We start from the raw sequence: 16,963 nt of genomic DNA, 5'->3' as shown, positions 1-16,963 counted from the left end.
CTCTCTCGCTCTCTTCTCTTTCTCTCCTCTTTCTCTGTGTGTGTGTGTGTGTGTGTGTGTGTGTGTGTGTGTGTGTGTGTGTGTGTGTGTGTGTGTGTGTGTGTGTGTGTGTGTGTGTGTGTGTGTGTGTGTGTGTGTGTGTGTGTGTGTGTGGGGGGGGGGGGGGGGGGGGGCAGCATTAGTTTCCCTCTGTGTGAATTCCTCCATCGTCCCTAAATGTGACAGCTAGCTATAAAACTGTTCAAGTGAAGCATTACCGGCTATAACTGCATTTTCCTACTGAACTGAAACAGATGAGAGATGATGTGAACACACTGACTGATGTACAGAGAATATCTAGATACAGTTCTTCATCATCTGTGGCCTTGTTTTATAAAAGTTAAGGACCAATAATGATGATATCTAATGACAAGTTAGGGTTTAATTTCATTCATTGAATAATGAGTGTGAGAAATGTTGCACATACTTTAAGAACTATCATATGGAGTATTCAGTTAGTGTTCTCAACAACAGCAGCATTCCCCTTGTTTTGCATGAATGGTTCGAACACTGTTTCTGACAGGTGTTATTTCTGAAATGCTGAGGTCTTGAAACGTTTGACAACATTCTATGTTATTTTGCCACCTTCACTGGCTAAAGAGCGCTCAGGCTTCAAACATCAGAAGACTTATCTGTTTTGCAGTCTCTGGTCATTGAATGGAGTGCTGAGAATCGTCACACAGAAGCTGCCCTGATTGAAACACTCCCTATCAGACCTGGCAGTGTGCCAACCACCACACATCACAAAACACACACACACATCAAAGCCTGGTCTGACCTCGGCCTGCATACCTGCCTACACTCCACCGATAACAGTCTTATTTGAAACCCAAGAATACACCCCTCTTCCTCTTCACCTCTCTTCCTCTATCCCTCCTTTCATCTCCACCGCACTCTCTTCCACTAATCCTCCGTTGCTTCCACCTCTCTCTACTTCCCCTCTCCATCCTTGATGGTTGAGAGCAAAACAAGATGGGCACATAAAATATGTGTTTTAAGTTGCCTCCAGTGACTTTGAGTGTGTGTGGATGTTGGAAATAAGGCAAGAAGAGATCAGAGAGATAGATTTCCGGTGCTTATTGTGGTAACTAATTGAAGTAAAAAAAACAATTTGATGATGGAATTTGTTCCACTTTGAAAGTGTTGGATGTTATTGATTACTGTAGCTCCAAGAACGACTAATTGCAACCGCATACAAAGGTAGAGAAATTCCCCTTGGCTCGTAAACCTCATTAAAAGGGTTGTAGACATAACTTGCAGAGCGTTACAAGCTTGTGGACGTCATCAATGAAATCCTTGCAATTCTAAGGGGAATTTTGGGATAAAACAGGCTTTGAACTTTGAGGAGACAAAGGGGGAAAAAAATGTTTTAGATGCTTGAAGTTGAATTTTTCTTATTAGATAGTAGTTTTAGTTTACTTAATGTGTGGGTGCAGCATGGGTGATGGAGGTTGGGGGGTAGAGGTGGGGAACGGCATTGAGTCCAGTCCAGTAAGAGATATGATCCAAATAGAGAACCAAAACAACATTGTGATCATCACAACATGGTGCTAAAAGGATGTGGTCTAACAGTTCCGATTCCATGACTGAGATCCCCATTCCATTCCCATTATGATTTGTGTCAGAAAAGTACTCAACACTTTAAACATTAACACTGGCAATAATATCTCACATCCTCTGTCTTTCTCTCTTTCTACCTATCTCGCTGTCTGTCTCTCTCTCTGTCTTTCTCTCCCACTCGCTCTCGCCTTTCAACTGTCACGGCATGATCTGCATCCCAAATGGCACCTTATTCCCTATTTAGTGTTATTCCAGTAAAGAGATTGGATGTCGTTCTTAGGAAACTCATATTGATATAGTATAATATAGATAAAGTATAACCACATACTATGTCCTCTACTTTAGTTTCAGAATCCTTGTTTGATTACTTTGGGCCGAGATTCCAATACGTCCACACATTAGCATTGCTGCTGCTGCAGAAAACTGCTGAAATTAAGAAAAAAACAAAAATGTCTGGAAGAAACCTGGAAAACTTAAGTTGCACTTGTTAGAAATATTCAAAGGTGTGTCGGCTTTCGGCACCTCTTAAAGCAGGCCTACACTAAGCACACTGACATATAGAAAAATACACAAGTCCCTGGCAGGCCACTAGTCTCTACAAATTAATCTTGCTCACCTTTCCTGAAACCACTTTTACAGTAAAATATACAGTATATTGAATTAGTAAGAGTCCAGCAGTAGCTTTCATCAAGAGGTAGTGTAATGAAATGAAGCAGTGTTGACCAAATCAGACCAGGTCCTGCTCTTGCTTATGTTAAATGAGCAGTGCTCCTGGCTTGGGATTCGGATGGCTTCCATTTCCTTTACTTCACACACAGTATACCTGAATTTGAACAGTGAATTCCAAAAATTCTGATTGAATGAAAGATTGGTGTGCTGGTGTGCTGTGCCAAACTTAATGGTCTTTATGCAAAAAGTCTGTGGGTTGAAAGGGCAGATTATGGAAGAGAAGATCCCACATTCACAGAGTTATAGTCTCTTGATATTTCATTAAATTTGTATCAGCAGCAGAGGTCACAAGTCATGGTTTGAAAAAGATTGAGTGGGATTTCCCCATTGGGCATTCTCATTACACAAGCAGTTTTCTGATAGAATTCCCACTTACTGAAAGTAGTCTAGATAGTTAATTCATTTTGTAGCAGTAGCAGAGGTCGCAGGTTTGAAAAAAAGACTGCTTTCAGTGAGAGTTAATTTCTCTTCTCTCAAAACTGTCACCGGGTGCGATGAGAATGGTCATTGGGACAAAGCTGTATGTCCTTTGTTTAAATGGAACACCATCCTACCGATGTCTAGGCTATTATATTGTAGCATGCCTCTGTCTACCAAGGGGTCTGGACCTTTCTGGAGGGTAGCCTAGTGGTTAAAAACATTGGGTCATTAACCGAAAGGTCGCTAGTTCGAATCCCTGAGCCAACTAGGTTAAACAAAACATTCTGTTGATGTGCCCTTGAGCAAGACACTTAACCCTAAATGCCCCTGTAAGTTGCTCTGGATAGGAGTGTCTGCTAAAATAAAATAAAAATGACCTTGCCATATAACTGCAGGATTGTTGGTTCAAGGCCTTTGGAGTTTAAGTTAAAACCAATGTCTTGCCATCTGCGGTTTGAGGAGAGCAACCAGGAAAAGGGCTGAGGAGAATAAGTCAAGTGAATCATCAGTGAACACAGAGAGCATCTACTGAGTGGAATAAGGGAATAAGGGAAGAGGACCAAGAGGTGCCAATATCATGTAGCTACAGGGCAGATGTTGAGTGCATAAAGGTGCCATGTAAGACATGTATACGTGTGTGGTCAGCAGCTGAATAATCAAACACAGTACACTTTCCCTAAACTTTTCCTCCACAGGTCTGCATGAGCTGTAAGGCCCATTTCTTCTTGTTTTGAAACAGTCCAAAAAAATAATCTGGCAAAACTGACTGCAAATTGAGGACAAAGGAGATGTAAATCAAAGATGGAACACATTTTTCTAACAAAACAAAACTCCGTCCAAAGACTCATTTGAGTGGTTTTATTTTAACTGGCAATGACTACATGAACAGAGAATAAATAGCCTGGTAGTTACTGTTATTTTACATGGTTTACCCACAATTGTCCCTTTATTTAGTATCACAAGCTGAATTTACATTTTGGCTAATTTTGACACAGAGGTCCATAAACCACTTATTTTCTTCCCAAAGAACGGAAAATATCTGTAGTCCTTCAATAACAGTATTTTAATGCTTCACAATGTGAAGTGCTCTTCTTCAGTATAAATATAAAGATACATCACATCCAAGATATGTTCAACAAATACAGTAGACGCTGGTTATATAATAATAATAATACTGACCTTTTTACAAAGTTTGTCATCATAAAATAAAATGGGACCACATATACATAAAATATACATTCTTGCACTTGACAGTGCATATAAAAATAATCATGTAACTATGATTTTTTATTAATCTTTTTAGAAATAATAACAATACAAAAAGATCATTTCAGTTTATTTCAGTTCGTGCATGAGCATTTGCACTCAGATATAATTGGGTACTGAATTGGTATCCAAGCGCATTTCAGACCTCCTTTTCTCTGCAGGCACCTCCATCGTAAGATCGTAAAATGGGCTGATTTGGCAGGTTTGCAAACCATCCCTTCAGGGACGGAACAAGAACGCTTATTGTAGCAGCTCCCCACCTTCACGTAGCGCGGCCAGAATCTGTTCCCGAGGTCGTTCCATGTATAAACAACTGGACAGAAGGCGTAAGACCACAGCCACAGTTGCAGCCTTCTTCTAAGTTTTTTACTGGGCTTGTGCTTCTTGCCGTGCTGGATCTCAAACTCCATGGCTTTGATCTCCTTGGGCATCGCGCCGGACGGCTTCTGACGTATCTCCGAGTCGCTCAGGTCCTCGTTGCCCGAGTACTTGTCCTCTGGCGGGGTAATGGACATGAAGTGTGGGTCGAAGTGACTACCCAGGGTGGATCTGAGTTCGGTCTCGTTCAGGTCCCGTTCTTTTGGATCCAGCACAGGGTCTGGGTCCTCTTTGAGCTCCACTATGGGGAGAGTGTCGCTGGGGATGGGACGGAGGAGGTAGTAGTGTTGGCACATGCCCTCCTCAATCCTTAACCCGAGGGACAGAACCAGCATGGACATGGCCAGAAAATAGTACGAGTTATCCATCTCTCTAGTAACAATAGTTCCAAGTTATATATAGAATATAAAAAGTCTAATCCTTTAGAGGTTTGAAATTATCATCCGTTTTCCCCGAGGGAGAGAGATTGCGTGTGGATGAGTCACGATGCGCCCCGTAGTCCAGCGCACGTCGTCACGCACGCGCTCCACCCGGTGATCACGTCGTCACGCACGCGCTCCACCCGGTGATCTTGTTAAACTCCACTAAAAACTTGCTCTCAGAAAGTTTCGGCTGGCTGGAGCCTATTCACCATAGCAACCGGCAACTTCAGTCAGAGAGGAAAGTTGACGCGCTGAGCCAGTGGAGAGTTTCGCTGCGTAACTTGAGTCCATGACACGCGTCTAAATGGTTAGAATGAAGTCCTTCACTTTTTTAACAAGACGGCAAAACGCACTTTCAAAGCACTTTCAACGAAAAGGTTGAACCATACCCATTAGTGTCAGAAGCATGAGCCGACTTGGCTGCATTTCCCCTGGGCTTTCCCGTGCATAAAATGCGTCAGGTCCTGGTTTCTCTGTTTTCTCACTAGTCTCAGCGTTGGGTCCTGTTGGTTTCTGGGTGTCCGCATGTTGTCTGGGGCTAGGCGATGCACTGGCCGGTGCCGAACGCCAAACTGAGCCGCATCTGGCTCCGACGATATATCCACGCGCGCCGTGATGTAATCCTTCAGACTACACCTCCCTCTCTGTCAATTCAATTCAAGGGCTTTATGTCTCTCCCCTATCACTCTCTCCCTCTCTGTGGGTCTCTGTGCTAACCTAGAGGCTGGGGGCCAAAAAGACCCTACACCTCCCACTCTCCATCTCGCTCTCCCTCCCCCTTTTCCCGAGGGAGACGAGGCGTTTGGGGGGAGTCCGGCTCCCCACCACTAGTAAAACGCAGACATGAGTAGCCCATATCTCTCTAACTTTATTTACACAAACTTTATTAATGCATGTTCATAATAAAAATAAATATGACATGCACCCAAACCTGGCGCATTAAATTCTAGTGCAATAACACATAATTTAAAAAATTGGCTGATTCGTCTCATAGATTAGAATAGGCCTACCAGCGGTGTCATAAATCAAGCGACAGTTCAAGTTCAACAGCAGAGGTGCCGAGAGCCTTCTCTTCTAGACAGACAAACTGCGAGTTTTTTTTACGAGGGCGCCTGTCCTGAAGACGGCTGGTGCCAGAGCGGTGTTTATTTTATAACTCTCTCCAGTTAGATGCTCTCAACGTGTGTTTAGACTTATCCAGGACGGGGAGAGTGAGAAAAGTAGGCTACTCCATTTCATTACCAATATTATTTATCATTTTTATTGGACAAGGAAGCCTCTATAGATTTGTTCTTCTTCTGTTCAGGACAGAAAGTGGACAAAGTGTTTAATTGACAGAAACACGACTCAATTCATTAGGGTCAGGCGGGACTTTTAAGGAGGGAAAAGGTGACAAAGTATACCAGGCTGACATTGTAAAATCCTTTATAGGCTCAGTTAATTCCGGGGTCTAATAAATGAACGGTAGAAGCAGAGAAAAGTACTTAAACGGTCACAATTCAATTAGTCAGACGGACTTCCACGGAGCCATGCGCCAGGCCTGGCTCGCGCTGCCTTCTCTCGCCAAAGGCAAACCATTGGAATGTTTGTGCATGTAGTAAAGGTTGAATTATGGCCCAGATAAAAAACAACTCTTGTCTACGACGCTAATGCTGAAAAGTCCAGCGCCCAGATAAAGGGGCGTCTGTGCTCTCTCGGCTCAACCGCACGAGACATGGACAAATAAGTCCTAGAATGTCAGGAACTTGTTTTAGTTCCAACTGCGAGGGCTGCGGCGACCTGACCGCGGGAATTAATAGCGTTATTTCATAGTGACAACTTGCTGACACAATGTAGTACGCTACTAGACAGGCCCTGCCACACTCACCTAGTGTGGTGGCAGTGGATACATTTTATAGGCCTATACATTCTAGATTTATAATCAACATTTTCTAATCATTGATGTCTCAAACGAATGAATGCAAATGATGGGAATTCATTTGCAACTTTTTTTTCACCTTTTTATACTATTTGACTAAGCCACCAGCATACATATCAACTGAGTCACTTTCTACAGGAAGAACTAGAGAACCAATCTCCCAATGTTATTTTTTGTTGTAGCCCAACCCCCTCTCTTCCTCATTCACTTTTTAAATTGACCTTGGCCTAATTTTCTGGCCTAGTAGTGTGACAGTATGTGAAGGGAGGCAGGCGCCAGTGATAGCCTATCTCTCTGTACAAAGGAAGTTAAGGGCAAAACGGTGATTCTCAGATAAGGGTCTTTCCTGTCAGGCTGCATATGGACCCTGTCTATGCCACCATGACAAAGTGGCCAAGCGTCTCACGAAACCTACTGACCCCAAGGGGAAAATTGAAGTTTTATTCAGATTCATGACTGTATATTAGTGAGTGGCCTATGCTCCTAACACGGAACCCAAACCAGCTGCGTGAGTGCGCCATCGTGCATAAATGTATTTTGTCCCCCACACCAAACGCGATCACGACACACAGATTAAAATATCAAAACAAACTCTGAACCAATTACATTAATTTGGGGACAGGTCGAAAAGCATTAAACATTTATGGCAATTTAGCTAGCTAGCTTGCACTTGCTAGCTAATTTGTCCTATTTAGCTAGCTTGCTGTTGCTAGCTAATTTGTCCTGGGATATAAACATTGAGTTGTTATTTTACCTGAAATGCACAAGGTCCTCTACTCCGACAATTAATCAACACATAAAACGGTCAACCGAATCGTTTCTAGTCATCTCTCCTCCTTCTAGGCTTTTTCTTATCTTGACTTTATATTGTGATTGGCAACTTTCATAAATTAGGTGCATTACCGCCACTGACCTCGTTCGTCTTTCAGTCACCCACGTGGGTATAACCAATGAGGAGATGGCTCGTGGGTACCTGCTTCTATAAACCAATGAGGAGATGGGAGAGGCAGGACTTGCAGCACGATCTGCGTCACAAATAGAACTGACTTCTATTTTAGCCCTTGGCAACGCAGACGCTTGTTTTCACCTTTATTTAACCAGGTAGGCAAGTTGAGAACAAGTTCTCATTTACAATTGCGACCTGGCCAAGATAAAGCAAAGCAGTTCGACACATACAACAACACAGAGTTACACATGGAGTAAAACAAACATACAGTCAATAATACAGTAGAAAAATAAGTCTATATACAATGTGAGCAAATGAGGTGAGATAACTTCTTATGGCTGCAGGGGCAGTATTGAGTAGCTTGGATGAAAGGTGCACAGAGGTGCCCAGAGTAAACGGCCTGCTCCTCAGTCATAGTTGCTAATATATGCATATTATTATTATTATAGTATTGGATAGAAAACACTCTGAAGTTTCTAAAACTGTTTGAATTATGTCTGTGAGTATAACAGAACTCATATGGCAGGCAAAAACCTGAGAAAATATCCAAACAGGAAGTGGAAATTCTGAGGCTGGTGGATTTTCAACCAAGCTCCCATTGAAATCCCAGTGAGATATGGATGAGTTTTCACTTCCTACGGCTTCCACTAGATGTCAACAGTCTGTAAAACTTTGTCTGATGACTCTACTGTGAAGGGGGGCCGGATGAGAGGAGAATTAGTCACCACTGCCATGACCTGACCATGCTTTCACCATGCGCGTTCACATAAGAGGGAGCTCCGTTCCATCGCTCATCTGAAGTTAATGTAATTCTCCAGTTGGAAAGTTATTCAAGATTTATGTTAACAACATTCTAAAGATTGATTCAATACACCGTTTGACATGTTTCTACTGACTGTTACGGAACTTTTGGACATTTCGTCACGTTCTAGTGAACGCGCTTTGTGACTTTGGAATTGTTTACCAAACGCGCTAACCAAAGTAGCTAATTGGACATAAATAACGGACATTATCGAACAAATCAAGCATTTATTGTGGACCTGGGATTCCTGGGAGTGCATTCTGATGAAGATCATCAAAGGTAAGGGAATATTTATCATGTCATTTCTGGTTTCTGATGACTCCAACATGGGGGCTAACTTGACTATAGTTCTGAGCGCCGTCTCAGATTATTGCATGGTTTGCTTTTTCCGTAAAGTTTTTTTGAAATCTGACACAGCGGTTGCATTAAGGAGAGGTATATCTATAATTCCAAGTGTATAACTTGTATTATCATCTACATTTATGATGAGTATTTCTGTTGAATAGATGTGGCTATGCACTATCACTGGATGTTTTTGGAACTAGTGAACGTAACACGCCAATGTAAACTCAGATTTTTTTATATAAATATGAACTTTATCAAACAAAACATACATGTATTGTGTAACATGAAGTCCTATGAGTGTCATCTGATGAAGATCATCAAAGGTTAGTGATACATTTTTTCTCTGTGAAGTTTACCACCACTCTAGACTACGGAGAATTTAACCACCTTGGATTATGTGACTGTTGGCAAGCTAACTAACATTAGCCAATTTATTAGCTGCTACTGTAGTACTGTAGCTAGCATAACATTTAAGTGAATAATATGGCGAGCTAGCCCACTCAAAGTTTCCTTATATTATTTGTAGCCTGTATGTGCTCATCAGTTAGCTCAGTTTCTTCTATATGACAGACGAGATAGCTGTCCATTGAACGTTGGACGTCATGTTTAAGTCTACTTTTGTTATATTGATAATTCTCTTCCATTGGATTACATAAAACACTGTAAAATGCTGGCAAAGATGTTTAGCTCCATGTCAACGGACTCAAGATGTCTAACGTTACCTCGCTTATTTTGCCAGTGAGCCAGCCTTAACACAGTGGGACCTTATTCATTCATCCTGCACCATGAGAAGCATCAGGACTACTTTATATGAAGACTTAAATTTCGATCATATCCTTGAACTAAAATGATTGACAGTCACGTGCAAGCCTGACATCGACATCATGTGCAAAGGGCCTTTGGGTAACGTAGCACATATTCAATGATATCTCTTTTACTCACGTAGCCTGTTCATTTCTGATCTTTGATACTTTTTTTGGTTTATAAACTTACCATGGTATGCTACGTTAACGCTATGTGTATGGGCAATTGTGGTAGCTACTAGCAGCAGACCCTGTGTTGTGGATCATCTACAACTATTTTGGATTGTCCATACTGTAACATTAACATTAGTCAGGCTTCACTAACTAGCGTTACTGTTTTAGGTGAAGTTACTGTTTTAGGTGAAGGTTGATTTCACAACCTTTTAAGCTTTTTCGGGGCGCGAGACAAGGATGCCAGTCCAGGACTCTTTCTTTTAGCAATAGAACCCTTTGCCATTGCAGTAAGGGCCCACCCGTCAATTAGTGGAATTAAAACATCGGATTTTGTACATCGAGTGGCCCTGTATGCCGATGATACCCTCTTATTCCTAACATATCTAAATAATTCTATCTCTTCCTTCTCCAATTTAATTAATAACTTTGGTCAGTTTTCTGGGTTTAAAGTTAATAAAACCAAATCTTCTATCCTTTTCCTCAACAAGCAAGAGAAACTGACACTAGTTGTACATCATCCATTTGTGAATACAGAACAAGGTCTCACATATCTTGGTATTAAAATCACACCAGAAATTAGTTCCTTGAGTTCAACAAATTATGAACCCATGGTAACGAGTGTAACAGAATCCATCAACAGATGGACATCATTGCCTATATCTATTATTGGTTGAATAAATATAATTAAGATGAATATTCTGCCCAAATGTCTTTATCTATTTCAATCAATTCCTCTTTCTCCACCACCTTTATTTTCCCCAAAGAGCAGAAAGACATTATCAAATGTTATCTGGAGCAACAGAAAACCAAGGTTTAGACTTTCTCTTCTTTATTTGCGCTATGATAGAGAGGGGTTGCAACTTCCAAACCTACAAGACTACTGGGCTGCACAACTTAGGGCTGCAATATTTTAGACTTAGGGCTGCAAGATAGAACTGTCAAGATAGAACTGCCAAAGGGGGAGGAGTTGCAATCTACTGCAGAGATAGCCTGCAAAGTTCTGTCATACTTTCCAGGTCTATGCCCAAACAGTTCGAACTTCTAATTTTAAAAATTCATCTCTCCAGAAATAAGTCTCTCACTGTTGCCGCCTGCTACCGACCCCCCTCAGCTCCCAGCTGTGCCCTGGACACCATCTGTGAATTGATCGCTCCCCATCTAGCTTCAGAGTTTGTTCTGTTAGGTGACCTAAACTGGGATATGCTTAACACCCCGGCAGTCCTACAAGCCAAGCTTGATGCCCTCAATCTCACACAAATCATCAAGGAACCCACCAGGTACAACCCTAAATCCGTAAACATGGGCACCCTAATAGACATTATCCTGACCAACCTGCCCTCCAAATACACCTCTGCTGTCTTCAATCAAGATCTCAGCGATCACTGCCTCATTGCCTGTATCCGCCACGGGTCCGCGGTCAAACGACCACCCCTCATCACTGTCAAACGCTCCCTAAAACACTTCTGCGAGCAGGCCTTTCTAATCGACCTGGCCCGGGTACCCTGGAAGGATATTGACCTCATCCCGTCAGTTGAGGATGCCTGGTCATTCTTTAAAAGTTACTTCCTCACCATATTAGACAAGCATGCTCCGTTCAAAAAATGCAGAACCAAGAACAGATATAGCCCTTGGTTCACTCCAGACCTGACTGCCCTCGACCAGCACAAAAACATCCTGTGGCGAACTGCAATAGCATCGAAGAGCCCCCGCGATATGCAACTGTTCAGGGAAGTCAGGAACCAATACACGCAGTCAGTCAGGAAAGCAAAGGCCAGCTTTTTCAAGCAGAAATTTGCATCCTGTAGCTCTAACTCCAAAAAGTTCTGGGATACTGTAAAGTCCATGGAGAACAAGAGCACCTCCTCCCAGCTGCCCACTGCACTGAGGCTAGGTAACACGGTCACCACCGATAAATCCGTGATAATCGAAGACTTCAACAAGCATTTCTCAATGGCTGGCCATGCCTTCCTCCTGGCGACTCCAACCTTGGCCAACAGCCCCGCCCCCCCCGCTGCTACTCGCCCAAGCCTCCCCAGCTTCTCCTTTACCCAAATCCAGATAGCAGATGTTCTGAAAGAGCTGGAAAACCTGGACCCATACAAATCAGCTGGGCTTGACAATCTGGACCCCCTATTTCTGAAACTGTCCGCCGCCATTGTCGCACCCCCTATTACCAGCCTGTTCAACCTCTCCTTCGTATCATCTGAGATCCCCAAGGATTGGAAAGCTGCCGCGGTCATCCCCCTCTTCAAAGGGGGAGACACCCTGGACCCAAACTGTTACAGACCTATATCCATCCTGCCCTGCCTATCTAAGGTCTTCGAAAGCCAAGTCAACAAACAGATCACTGACCATCTCGAATCCCACCGTACCTTCTCCGCTGTGCAATCCGGTTTCCGAGCCGGTCACGGGTGCACCTCAGCCACGCTCAAGGTACTAAACGATATCATAACCGCCATCGATAAAAGACATTACTGTGCAGCCGTCTTCATCGACCTGGCCAAGGCTTTCGACTCTGTCAATCACCATATTCTTATCGGCAGACTCAGTAGCCTCGGTTTTTCTAATGACTGCCTTGCCTGGTTCACCAACTACTTTGCAGACAGAGTTCAGTGTGTCAAATCGGAGGGCATGTTGTCCGGTCCTCTGGCAGTCTCTATGGGGGTACCACAGGGTTCAATTCTCGGGCCGACTCTTTTCTCTGTATACATCAATGATGTTGCTCTTGCTGCGGGCGATTCCCTGATCCACCTCTACGCAGACGACACCATTCTATATACTTCCGGCCCTTCCTTGGACACTGTGCTATCTAACCTCCAAACGAGCTTCAATGCCATACAACACTCCTTCCGTGGCCTCCAACTGCTCTTAAACACTAGTAAAACCAAATGCATGCTTTTCAACCGTTCGCTGCCTGCACCCGCACGCCCGACTAGCATCACCACCCTGTACGGTTCCGACCTAGAATATGTGGACATCTATAAGTACCTAGGTGTCTGGCTAGACTGCAAACTCTCCTTCCAGACTCATATCAAACATCTCCAATCCAAAATCAAATCAAGAATCGGCTTTCTATTCCGCAACAAAGCCTCCTTCACTCACGCCGCCAAACTTACCCTAGTAAAACTGACTATCCTACCGATCCTCGACTTCGGCGATGTCATCTACAAAATAGCTTCCAATACTCTACTCAGCAAACTGGATGCAGTTTATCACAGTGCCATTCGTTTTGTTACTAAAGCACCTTATACGACCCACCACTGCGACCTGTATGCCCTAGTCGGCTGGCCCTCGCTACATGTTCGTCGTCAGACCCACTGGCTCCAGGTCATCTACAAGGCTATGCTAGGTAAAGTGCCGCCTTATCTCAGTTCACTGGTCACGATGGCTACACCCACCCGCAGCACGCGCTCCAGCAGGTGTATCTCACTGATCATCCCTAAAGCCAAAACCTCATTTGGACGCCTTTCCTTCCAGTTCTCTGCTGCCTGCGACTGGAACGAATTGCAAAAATCTCTGAAGTTGGAGACTTTTATCTCCCTCAACAACTTTAAAAATCTGCTATCCGAGCAGCTAACCGATCGCTGCAGCTGTACATAGTCCATCTGTAAACTACCCACCCAATTTACCTACCTCACCCCCCATACTGCTTTTATTTATTTACTTTTCTGCTCTTTTGCACACCAGTATCTCTTCTTGCACATGATCATCTGATGATTTATCACTCCAGTGTTAATCTGCTAAATTGTAATTATTCGATTTATTGCCTACCTCATGCCTTTTGCACACATTGTATATAGATTCTCTTTTTTTTTTCCTACCATGTTATTGACTTGTTTATTGTTTACTCCATGTGTAACTCTGTGTTGTCTGTTCACACTGCTATGCTTTATCTTGGCCAGGTCGCAGTTGCAAATGAGAACTTGTTCTCAACTAGCCTACCTGGTTAAATAAAGGTGAAATAAAAAAATAAAATAAAAAATATTTTAGAAACCATACTTACTGTACCCTGGATTCAGACTGAAATGCTGCCCACAAAAGGCTTAACTTTGCATGGATATTTGTACTGTGCTCCCTTTAAGAAACTAAAGAAGAAAACTACTAATCCCTTTGTTAAAAACAGCCTAATTGTATGGCACAAAGTACAGCAATATCTGGGCGAATCCCCCGTATTATCCAGTTTTACACCAATTTGGGGCAATGACAATTTCACACCTGGTAAAAATGACTTGGGGTTTAAAGAATGGGCAAGAAAATGTATTGTTAAAGTAATGGACATATGTAACAGTATAACTTTAGTACGTCCCCTCGCCCCGACCGCGAACCAGGGACCCTCTGCACACATCAACAACAGTCACCCACGAAGCGTCGTTACCCATCGCTCCACAAAAGCCACGGCCCTTGCAGAGCAAGGGGAAACCCTACTTCAGGTCTCAGAGCAAGTGACGTAACCGATTGAAATGCTATTAGCGCGTACCCGCTAACTAGCTAGCCATTTCACATCCGTTACACTCACCCCCCTTTCAAACTCCTCCTTTTCCGCAGCAACCAGTGATCCGGGTCAACAGCATCAATGTAACAGTATAACTTTAAACCGTCCCCTCGCCCCGACACGGGCGCGAACCAGGGACCCTCTGCACACATCAACAACGGTCGCCCACGAAGCATCGTTACCCATCGCTCCACAAAGGCCACGGCCCTTGCAGAGCAAGGGGAAACCCTACTTCAGGTCTCAGAGCAAGTGACGTAACCGATTGAAATGCTATTAGCGCGTACCCGCTAACTAGCTAACCATTTCACATCCGTTACACATATACAATGAAAAAGGGCTCATGTCGTTTGAAGAACTAAAGGGAAGATTTAATGTACCACAAAAGCATTTTTTCAAATACTTAAAATTGAGAAGCTTTATTTTTTCCAGTCTAAAACAATCTGCCCTAGAACCTCTTTTGACCACTTTAGAAATGCTCTCTGTTGAAATGTGTTATGGGAGAGGTCAAATGACATCATTATATGGGAAAATGGTAGCTACTCATAAAGACAACTCTGATAGTAAGAGACTTCAGTGGATACAAGATATGCAGGAAGATATTTCAGCAGAGGACTGGGGTATGATATGCTCTGGAGCTCAGATAGACAATAAACACCCGCCTGAGATTGTTGCAATACAATAATGAGAACATATATCACCCTGTAAAGCTCCACTAATTTGACCCTGATATCCAGACCTGTGTGTTAAATGTAACACGCATTTAGGCACCTTGTATACCTGTGGGAATGTGCTGAGATACAAACATTTTGGAGCTCAGTACTGCGCTATATCTCTGAGATTAACTCTACCCCAATACCACTAATCCCTAAACTTTGCATCCTACATTTTTACCCAGAGAACATCTCTCTACATAGGAGAGAGAAGAAAATGGTTGACCTCTGTCTATTACAAGCTACTGTAGACGTTCAATTGCTCTCCACTGGAAGTATGTCAGTTCCCCCTCACTAGGTCATTGGTTAAAATAATTCATGTCAAGCCTGGCTCTTGAAAATATTTACTTATATAGTGAAAAATAAATCTACGACTGCATATTATACTTTTTATCTATTTTTATTATTGGAAATGTTAAGACTTTATTATTATTCTTTTTTGTGAATGTTTGGTTGGGTCTATTTGGGTTGGGGGTATGTGTGAATTTTTTTTTAAAGAAAGTTGTATTTTTGTAATTGTTGATTGTCCTATTTGGAACTAATAAGTATATTTGTAAAAAAAAAAAAAAAAGAAATGAAGCTTATATTTTGATGTCTGACGGGGTAGGACAGTTGAACCAAGCTCATGAATCATTTCTAGGTTATATTCTTCAAGAATCAATGTTTATGGTATATCATTAATTTATAAGTCCAAAAATGGATGTAGCAACTAAGGATTGCAGCTTTAAAGGAGCAAAGGGCGTAATCTATTAAATCAATGAATTTAACATGAACGTTTGTATTTGTCCATAGATGGTGGCTTTAACTTTGTTGACCATACTGATCCATTGCAGAACAAAGTAACTATTTCAGTCTAGGCCTATTGTACAACTGTCTAACTTTTAAACGAACGTTCCAGTGCTGAATCAAAGTGTTTACCTGGTTTAGGTGGCCAACGTGCAGGCAAAATGGTGGCACGAGGCAACACACTTTTGTATTTTAATTACATTTTGTCATGTATAGAGTATTAGCTTCCATTATCGTCAAACGAAGCCCCATAGTCATTACGACTTTCCGTATATTCCAATTTGCTCCTTGAGTGTGTTTTTCCCCCTCTTCTTTCCACTACGGATGGAGATCCACATGTTTTCAATCAGATTTTCCTTAGATTTTCCAGAGAATGACTGTGATACAGCCCAGCGCAGTAGATCACTGGCCGCTGTGGACACATCATCTGAAGCAGTGGCCGGCAATAATGCCACACACGTATATATTACACACACAATGGATGACCGCACGTACGCATGCACACATACACAGACACACACAATACACACACTGGCCACACACACTAAAATACAGTACGTTTGCTCTGATGTTCAAATAAAAAGTATTGTTAATCTTAATGGTGAATCAACAGGCCTCCCAGGTCGAGAGAGAGTAGTTACTTGCTACTTTTGTGACCCTAGATAAAGATTGAAACGTCATTTGTTTGTTTTTGTGTAATTCTCCTCACAGACCTTTGATGGTCTGACAACAGGGCAATTTGGACGGTCCATTTGGGTGCGAAGGCTTCAGGGTGGCAGCCAAGGGTCAATTCATAAACACACACACACATAAAGAGAGATACAAATAAAGAGTAGCACTCTTTTGTTTCTGTCTTCCACCCCTTTCTCTCTCTCTCTCTCTCTCTCAAGCCTGACCAAATATATGATAAAAAAAACAAAAAAACACTATATTTCAAATTCCTTCCCTCTCTCTCGGGAAACACGCCCGGTTGAAAATCAGAAATTCATGGAATTGTTTTTCAATGCATTGTCTTGCATTGAGATGGATAGAGCGATGAATAGTGAGTGTGAGAGAGAGAAAGGGAGTGAAAAAGAAACAGAAAGAGAAAATGTACAGTGTGCAGACCTCTTACTGCCAAGCGTTGTCTGCTGCTCTGCCCATGACCTTGCAAAGGTAGAGAGACGGATGGAT

The 16,963-nt window shown here is 42.6% G+C and overlaps 1 protein-coding gene across 1 annotated transcript; it reads right to left on the bottom strand.

Annotated features, from left to right (window-relative positions):
* Window positions 1-3,591: 3,591 nt before the first annotated feature.
* nog3 (noggin 3) lies at window positions 3,592-5,521 on the bottom strand. Its single transcript, XM_071393820.1, has one exon. The coding sequence runs from the start codon at window positions 4,758-4,760 to the stop codon at window positions 4,089-4,091; it is 672 nt and encodes a 223-aa protein (XP_071249921.1). The 5' UTR covers window positions 4,761-5,521; the 3' UTR covers window positions 3,592-4,088.
* Window positions 5,522-16,963: the final 11,442 nt, after the last annotated feature.

Source organism: Salvelinus alpinus, chromosome 3 (assembly GCF_045679555.1).
Source record: "Salvelinus alpinus chromosome 3, SLU_Salpinus.1, whole genome shotgun sequence".
In the NCBI taxonomy this organism is placed as follows: domain Eukaryota; kingdom Metazoa; phylum Chordata; class Actinopteri; order Salmoniformes; family Salmonidae; genus Salvelinus; species Salvelinus alpinus.
Note: the sequence above shows the minus strand (reverse complement) of the source record. Positions and strands in the feature narration are given on the sequence as shown.